Raw genomic sequence first — 10,181 nt, forward strand, 5'->3', positions numbered from 1 at the left:
AGGCTACAAGGGTCTGTTTTATTAGATTTTATATATACCTAGCACATCACTTCTGAAGTAGGTTGGATAACAGTAGTAGGTAAAAAAAAATAACATTACAGACCCCTGCGGCCTATATAGGCAAAGTTGTGGAGGCCGGGACTTCTCACAGCACAGTTAGCCTAGTTAACTTAGCTACAAAGGTTCCTACAGGGGCGTGCTTCACTCGCGCCAATGGTCGTGTTCCTGGAACTTCCTTAGATTAATACCGCATAGAGCCTTGTGCGCTACGGGAGACGTATAGCTCTAGGAGGTTCCCGCCATGTCGTATGATTCAGCCTCAGAATGCGTTATGATAGCATGATAAGAAAACGCTAAAGCTTGCTTTATCCTGTCCCTAGTCCTACAGTCTAAAAATAGTTATATAATAATTAATTTAATTTACTCCCGCTTTCTAGGGGGTTGACTTGAATTTCCCAAAGCCACTAACCGGGGGTATACTTAGATTTTTCAGGGATTATAATTAAATTTTATAAGGAATAGGCTTGAGTTTCTGACTTTCCAATTAGTACTTAGTTATATATAAAGCATACCATAACGCAATATATAAAGTTTTAGCTCAGGGTTATTAATATTACGTGTAAATATAAACTATAGCAAGTAGTTTAATCTCTTTAAGACTGATTTATTAAGTAATAATGCTTAATCCTATAATAAAGTAAGGCGTTTCTAACCTTAAATATTTCTTTATTTTACTTCCTAAATATTAACTTCTTATTTATTAAATATACTAATATATATATCTTATTTAAGAAATTTTTACTTACCTTATTAAGAAGTATATTAAAATAGGCCTAAGAACTTATTACTATTTAATAAAAAAGATTAAAGAGATATTAAATATATTATAAAGCCAAGCTAAGCTACCTTAGCTATAATATTTACTATTAATAATAAAGCCTATTTTATATTTTATACTACTTAAGCTTAATATATTAAAATACTAATTTTATAACTTTAATATTTATTAGGTTTAAGTAATATAAGAGTATTATATTTAATTTTATAATTAGATTAATCTCTAAGATAAAGTAAGGCTATTAATAAGATATATAGTAATAAATCCTTTGCTATAAATTAAATATATTATATATTAATATTTCTTTTCTTTTTAAAAAGGTAGTAAATAGGTCTAAGTTAATATTAAAAGTAGAGGATAAATAAGTAAATTAAAAGTAAAATTAAGGGCTAAAAAGTTATAATTAATATCTTAAAATCTTATATTTAAAGTATTTACTTACTTATAATAAGTTATAAATTAAGAAGTAATATATTAAAAAGCCTTAAATTAACTTAATATAAGTAGTAAGGAAATAAGTATTAATATTTTTATTATTATAAGTTTATAGCTAAAAAGAACTTAATAGTATTTTATTTATTAAGGTTTTTAATAAAATATCTTATAAGTATTAATTAAATTACTTAATGATTAAGCTTTTATTATACAGTATATCTTAAGATAAAATATATTAAAAGATACATTAAACCTTATAAGCCTATAAAAAAATAATTAAAGAGTATAATATATAGTAAGGGCACTTAATTTAGTAATAAATTAATATAAAGAAATAAATTATTATATAAGTTATAATCTCCTTTATTAGTTACTTAGCTTATAGCCCTAGATTTATTAAGAGTTCTCTTTTAACCTTATAATAAAGAAAAGTAATAAGGTTAAATATAAAAGAACTTAGAAATAGTTCCTAGCCTTTATCCTCTAGGTCTACTACGTATTAAGTAATTCCTAGAAAGATATAATTAATATTAAGATTAAATCTAATATTTATATATATTTAAATTGTATTTAGAAGTATAATATTTAGGACTACCTTAATATATCTAAGAGAGCTTAGCTTGTAATAAGAAAATAGAAAGCTAGTATATAATAACCCTCCCTAGTCCTGTTAGTGGTTAATAGGTTAGCGGACCCCTTAATACTTAAGTTAGTAAGGGATTTAATAGGAATAAAACTACTAAAAATAGCAAGGTAAATAATAAAAATATTAAAAGTTAAGAAATTAATAATAATAAAGATAAGAATAATTATAATAAATATAAATATTATATTAATATCTATAGATTTACTAATTAACTTATTAAGACTTATTTATTAAAATACTAAAAATCTCTCTTAAGAATATATTTAATTAGTTTCTTAAACTGTTAATTTAATTATATATTATACTTGGTATTAAGGCTTATATTAATAAGTAATTATATTTTATATTACTTATTAATTTAAATAGTATTTTTAACTTTTTAATAAAATAATAAAAGGCCTAGCTTACTTAATAATATTACTTAAAGCAATTAATATTAATATATATATAATATATATTACTTTTAAAATAAGTATTACTTTTATATAAATATAAATTTATTAGTTTATTAAAATAGCTAAAATATAGGTAATTTAAGTATCTTTATAAAATCTAATTTAAATATATAATCCTAGGCTTATAGAATTTACTTATAAAGCTAAGTAGTCTTTAAGGTTTTAAATATAATACTATATATATTAAGCTATTATTTATAGTATTTTATTAAAATAATAATAATAAAAAACTATTTTATGCCTTTTTTTAGCTAATAATAAAAAGTTTTATAAGCTCTTAGACTATTTTATTATATAGGCATAAATATTATATCTCTTTAAGCAGCATAAGGCATCTATAGGGTTACTCGCCCTACCTTGCTTACTAATAATGCTAGTACCTGCAAGGTATATAAAGTTCTTATTAGATAGCTTCTTTATTTAATACAGCCAAAAGTATTAAAATCCTTATATAAATTAACCTTAATATATCTTAATTAAAATAATAAGCTCCTAAAAGATACTTAATTATATAGATAATTATAGCTTTAATACCCTGCCTTTAAGGGCAGCTAATAACCCTACTAGCATGCCTGATTTTCTGCCTAAAGAGGGCTATAGTAATGATTTTTAACCTTTTAACCTAAAATATTATACTTTTAAGATTAACCCTCTACCTAAAGAACTACTTAAATTATTCTAGCTTTTTATACCTATTTCCCTTATATAGTTATAAATTAAATATACTAATAGCTAGGTTGCTTACTTACTTAAAAATGCTATTATTAATAACTAAAATACCCCCCTTATTAAATAGTTTTATATTCTTAAGTAAGAAGGTATCTTTATTATAATAGCTTATATATAGCTTAGGGTCCTTATTTACTTAGGAATTTATAAGGAAATATTAATTAAAGACTATTAAAAGTCTCCTAGCCTAGGAGATTAATGCCCTCTTTACTTAATTATTAAGTTTATACTATTATAGAAGTTTAAGCTAATTATAAGGTATTTCTATACTTTTAATTATATTAAGCTTAATATATAGGATAAGAATAACCTTTTAAAGACCTTTTAAGTAGCTAAAAAGTAATTTAATTATATATAAAGGGTATTTATTAAGCTTTATTTTTTAAGGATTAATCTAACTATAAATAAGTATATAATCCCTTTTATAGGCAGATTAAAAGAAATAATAATTATTAAGAATAAACCTATACCTATAGGGTTTAAAGTTTAAGTTATTGCCTAATAAGGCTTCTTTTTATAATAGCTTTAATATATAAAGGCATTACTATATAAGGCTATTATAGTTAAGCTACTTATATTAATATTATATAGTAAAAAGGAAAAGCTATAAATTAAGATTCCTCTTATTAATATATAAAGTATTATAGTTTACTTATTAAAAAGGCTATTAATATAAATATATTATATCTTTATAAATAACCTCTTTTTATTACTATAGCTCTTTTGCCTTTTTTAGTAGCTTAGCTATAGTATTATAGGTATAGTATGCCCTAACTATAGTATTACTATTAAGATAAAGTATATAAAAGAGACTAAAAAAGCTTTTAATAATATAGCTTTATAATATAATAAGATATATTTAATCTTAATATAAAATAAATAAATATAAATAGCTTTACTTATATTTCCTTTATTAATTTATCTTTTTCCTTTTTCTTTAAGTTATTTAAATTACTTAGAAAGATAGTAATATTATACTTTTCCTTTTAATTATAATTAGTAAAGCCCCTTATAAATATATATTAAAAAAGAGGAAAAAGCCTATTAAAAGAGATATAAAGGTAAAGTTATAATACTTATAATAAGTCTTTAATAGTAATAGCTTTAAAATAATCCTTATTCTTATTATTATTACTTAATATAATAATAAAATAAACTATATTAATTATAATAATTAAATATAATTTTATATAATATATTAATATTAATTTTAATATAATCTTTAGTAAGTATTACTTTAATCTTTTTTCCTTAAAGTTATACTTATAAATAGCTTTATTTTATAAAAGAAAATATAATACCCTTATTAAAAGCCCTATATTATACTTTAAGCTTAAAAGGAATATATTTATAATATTATTTTTAATAAATATATTACTAAAGGTTATATTAGGAAGAGAGACTATATAAAGAAAGAGGAAAATATTAATAATTAAGAAGCCTAGTAAAATTACCTATAAAGAGATATTAATTATATCTATTAAGGAAAAGATAGGTCTTCCTTATACCTAGCTTATAAGGGCTTTTAATAAAGGCAGACTTAACTCTTAAAAAAAAGAAAAGAAAAAGGAGGCTATTTATAGCCTATATTAGGAAATATATAAGGTCTATAAACTAGGTATAAATATAAAGTATATAATATAGTAATTTATAATAATACTAACTATTAGTATTTCTATTATATATTAATTTAAGTATAGATAGAGGTATTAGCTATTATAGTTATTTTAATTGGCCCCCTACCCCTGTTGTAATATTGTGGATGCCTTATGCCGCTTAAAGAGATAATAAATTAATATTTAATATATAGCTTAATATTAACTTATTAAGAGTTAAAAATAATATAATTAATTTAAAAAATAATTATAGCTTTATTATATATCTTAAAAATAATCTTAATATAATATATTTAAAATTACTAATATATACTTATATAATAGGTAATAATAAATATACTAAAAGTAATATATAAAGGTAGTATATTATTAAGGTATATATAAAATAAGTTATTAAAATAAAAAAAGTAGCTTTTTAAAAGTCTTTATAATATATATAATTAGATATTATAAATTTAAGAGCTTCTTAGCCTTAAATTTAAAAATTATTTAAATATAAATTATAAGATTTATATATAAACAGGCTATGTAATATATATTATCTATTATTATAAAATAAAATAACTAATAAATTATAACCTTTATATAATTTATATATTTCTAATTAAACTAAGTAATATTTTATTTAAATATTTTATTTATATTTAATATATAGCTAAATTATTATATAAAGAGTAACTTAGTTTTAATATAAATAACTAATAATATTTATAAATATATTTATTATTTTAAAGTAATAAGAAGGTATAGCCTACTATAATAAGGATAGTTTTAAACAGGTAAGCTAGTCTATATTAGGTTTATATTTATAGAGTTATAAAGCATTTAATACTAAGTAATAGTAAGGTATATATACTATAATTACTAAGATTATAATACTAGGCTTTTATAATAACTAGACTCTGGAGTGTTATATTATATTACTAGCCAGATAAATAATTTTTATTTTACACTAGCTTAGGCTTTTTTATTATAGCTATAATAATACTAAGTAATTAATTATAAAATAAGTAAAGCTATTTATATATTATAGCTATAAGTTATTTTATTTTATTTAATATCTTAATTATTATACTAATAGCTATAAGGCTTTAAAAACTATATATTTAAAGATAATTAAGGTTATTATAGTTATTAATATAATCTAATAAAAGTAAATAACTAATAAAAATAAAAATTAATTAAAAAAGGTAAAATCTTTATTATATATATATTAGTATTAATAAAGCTATTTATATATTTTTATAATATAGTTATAAAATATATATAATTAAAATATTAATTTATATATAAGTGCCTAGGAGGTAGTATTTCTTTATACTATAAGAGTAAAGCTAGCTATATAAATTATATTAAAGAAATAAACTAGCTAATAAGAGGTTATAAATTTCCTCTTCTACTAAAAACGGGACGGATACTAAGAATGTAGATTTGGGCAAGAAATTACATAGCTATTTTACTATTCTATATCCCTAATTACTTAAAGCCAACTCTCCTCGCGCTTAATACTTCTATATTATTTAAGTATAGTTACTTACCTAAGCCTTTTAGTATATAATTTAAAAAGGGGTATTAATTCTTACATTTTACTATAATAAAAGCTAATAGGGGAGATCTTTATTATACTTAGTTTACTTAAAGGGTTAAAGTAAATATAATAGATATTAATATAATATATTTTAATTATTTTTATTATTATTTCTTATATAAGATGTTTTATCTTATAGAGGTATTTAAAGTATATAGCTAGATTACTAATATAGTTATTTCCTAAGCCTATAAAGATTATGCCTACTCTGTAATAATCTTACTAATATCCACATTTAGGAAATTGCAATTAGAATAAAAAATAAGTAGGGTTAAAATTAATCTTACCCAAATTTAGAAGAGCCTCGATGCGTGCACGGGCTAGATTTTGTATAATGCGGCATATTACAGCGAGCCCTTGTTACAGTAGGGAATCAGCACCAGGGTCCTAGAAAGTTAGAGAGGGCGCATAGGCTAAATATTGTTATATTCCGACCTAGACCTAAATCCTCCAGAAAAACCAAAAGAGGGAGGTATATAGGCCGCAAAAAATGGTATTAGGTGCCATTACCAGTAGTAATTGGTATAGTAGGCACCCCAGACTTATCTACGGTGTAAATTCCCTCCGATCCGCAGGAATTAAAGCCCGTAACTTGTTAAAAGCTTAATTTGCTTACGATATCGACAAGATGAGTTATACCGTCTTCGTCGTCACGTATCCCATCTTCGGCAGGTACTCAAAAGCCAAACTCTGCACCCTTGGGCTGTAAGAATTGGCCTATCAAGGCGCTATTACCCCGCCCACGACTGACCAGAAGTATGCACGGAACTTTGCACCTCGAACTCTGATTGGTCATATCAAGAGCAATACCAGATAGCACCACCGACGTGCCCTGTGATAGTTCCACGTGTGTCCATATAAAATGATGTGCTTGTCCAGGAAACGATAGGATCTCGCTCTGAAAGTCTAACCCAATTCACGTGTCAGAAAAATGGTTCGCGTCCTCCTCACGGGTGGCAATGGCTTTGTTGCCAGCCACATTCTTGATGCCCTCCTGAGTAATGGACATTCCATAACGATTACGGTTCGCAGCAAGGAGAAAGGTGACCAAGTACTCGCACGATACAAAAATACTACTAAAGCCGAAATCGCCGTTTGTGTCATCCCCGACTTTACCGCACATGGAGCCTTCGATGAATGCCTTCAATCAAGCACAAGCTTGGACGTGGTCATGCATGTCGCCTCACCTTTCTATTATTCGGCGACTGACATCAAGCGAGAATTGCTGGACCCGTCTATTGTCGGCACCACATCCTTACTAACAGCGGTTTGCGACCACGCCCCATCAGTCAAAACCGTGATCCTCACCTCCTCCTTTGCTGCAATCCTGAACAGCTACAAGCCCAACACTATTCCACAGCACACGTACACCGAGTCAGACTGGAACCCGCTTACCATGGATGACGCCTTTCAAAATACATTGAACGGGTACCGGGCCAGTAAGCTCTTCGCCGAGCGTGCTGCCTGGGACTTGATGGATGCTCGGAAGCCCGCTTTCTCCCTCACAACAATCTGCCCAACGCTAGCGTTTGGTCCCGTCATTCAACCTCTCTCTTGTCTGGAGGAGATAAATATATCAAGTCAGCGCATCTATAACTTCATCTCGGGGGCCTACAAATCGCAGATTCCAGACACAGGCGTGTCTTTCTTCCTCTGGATCGACGTGCGGGATTTGGCTGTGGCGCACGTGAAAGCCATGGAAGCTCAGCTTACCGCGCGAGGGAACAGAAGGTACCTTTTGACAGAGGGATACTTCACCAACCAAGACATCTGTAAGATCATTGGAAGGTTGTTCCCGGAGTATCAAGATGCGCTGCCGAGCTGCGAGGGAGAGGCTGGTGGGTACCCGAAGGAGGGTGTTTATGGTTTTAACAATAGTCGGGCGACGGAGGAGTTGGGATTGAGGTACAGGACACTGGAGGAAAGTGTAGTTGATACCGTGAGATCGTTTAAGGATGTGCAGCGAGAGTTGGCCCGATTGGTCAGGAACTGATGTGATGGCCCCTGCCTTTGGCAGGCAACGAGTGTGGTTATCATTCTAACTAAAGATATAGCTTATGAGATAAAAGAGAGGGGATTTTCTTCTTACTCAAGGTTTCCAGTCGGTAACGGGGCCCATTACGACTTTTAGACCAATCAAGGCTCTAGAAATTGACATGGATTTTCGACACTCGTAACGGGCCATAGTTAGTAATTTACACTACGCGTCCTGTCGTGTTCTGCGCTAACCCCGGGTTTAATTAGCTTAATGATTTCTATATATAGAATAATGCAAAATCAACTCTGCACCCTGGCATTAATTAACTCTGCTAGGTTTAAAGTAGGTTAGTAAAATTAACTATCTCTTTAAGCGGCATAAGGCATCCACGATATCACGACAGGGGTAGGGGGCTAATTAAAATAACTATAATGGCTAGTACCTTTATTTATACCTAAATTAATATATAATAGAAGTACTAATAGTTAATATTATTATAAATCACTATATTATATACTTTATATTTATACCTAGTTTATAGACCTTATATATTTCCTAATATAGGCTATAAATAGCCTCCTTTTTCCTTTCTTTTTTTTAAGGGTTAAGTTTGCCTTTATTAAAAGCCCTTATAAGCTAGGTATAAGGAAGACCTATCTTTTCCTTAATAGATATAATTAATATCTCTTTATAGGTAATTTTACTAGGCTTCTTAATTATTAATATTTTCCTCTTTCTTTATATAGTCTCTCTTCCTAATATAACCTTTAGTAATATATTTATTAAAAATAATATTATAAATATATTCCTTTTAAGCTTAAAGTATAATATAGGGCTTTTAATAAGGGTATTATATTTTCTTTTATAAAATAAAGCTATTTATAAGTATAACTTTAAGGAAAAAAGATTAAAGTAATACTTACTAAAGATTATATTAAAATTAATATTAATATATTATATAAAATTATATTTAATTATTATAATTAATATAGTTTATTTTATTATTATATTAAGTAATAATAATAAGAATAAGGATTATTTTAAAGCTATTACTATTAAAGACTTATTATAAGTATTATAACTTTACCTTTATATCTCTTTTAATAGGCTTTTTCCTCTTTTTTAATATATATTTATAAGGGGCTTTACTAATTATAATTAAAAGGAAAAGTATAATATTACTATCTTTCTAAGTAATTTAAATAACTTAAAGAAAAAGGAAAAAGATAAATTAATAAAGGAAATATAAGTAAAGCTATTTATATTTATTTATTTTATATTAAGATTAAATATATCTTATTATATTATAAAGCTATATTATTAAAAGCTTTTTTAGTCTCTTTTATATACTTTATCTTAATAATAATACTATAGTTAGGGCATACTATATCTATAATACTATAGCTAAGCTACTAAAAAAGGCAAAAGAGCTATAGTAATAAAAGAGGTTATTTATAAAGATATAATATATTTATATTAATAGCCTTTTTAGTAAGTAAACTATAATACTTTATATATTAATAAGAGGAATCTTAATTTATAGCTTTTCCTTTTTATTATATAATATTAATATAAGTAGCTTAACTATAATAGCCTTATATAGTAATGCCTTTATATATTAAAGCTATTATAAAAAGAAGCCTTATTAGGCAATAACCTAAACTTTAAACCCTATAGGTATAGGTTTATTCTTAATAATTATTATTTCTTTTAATCTGCCTATAAAAGGGATTATATACTTATTTATAGTTAGATTAATCCTTAAAAAATAAAGCTTAATAAATACCCTTTATATATAATTAAATTACTTTTTAGTTACTTAAAAGGTCTTTAAAAGGTTACTCTTATCCTATATATTAAGCTTAATATAGTTAAAAGTATAGAAATACCTTATAA

The 10,181-nt window shown here is 25.8% G+C and overlaps 1 protein-coding gene across 1 annotated transcript; it reads left to right on the forward strand.

Moving 5' to 3' along the window:
* Nucleotides 1-7,212: 7,212 nt before the first annotated feature.
* BKA55DRAFT_587751 (uncharacterized protein) lies at nucleotides 7,213-8,673 on the forward strand. The gene has a single exon (XM_046194698.1). It carries the CDS (start codon nucleotides 7,239-7,241, stop codon nucleotides 8,298-8,300), a length of 1,062 nt encoding a protein of 353 aa, XP_046040642.1. The 5' UTR covers nucleotides 7,213-7,238; the 3' UTR covers nucleotides 8,301-8,673.
* The last annotated feature ends 1,508 nt before the right edge of the window (nucleotides 8,674-10,181 follow it).

Source organism: Fusarium redolens, assembly GCF_020744475.1.
Source record: "Fusarium redolens strain MPI-CAGE-AT-0023 chromosome Unknown BKA55scaffold_53, whole genome shotgun sequence".
Lineage (NCBI taxonomy): Eukaryota > Fungi > Ascomycota > Sordariomycetes > Hypocreales > Nectriaceae > Fusarium > Fusarium redolens.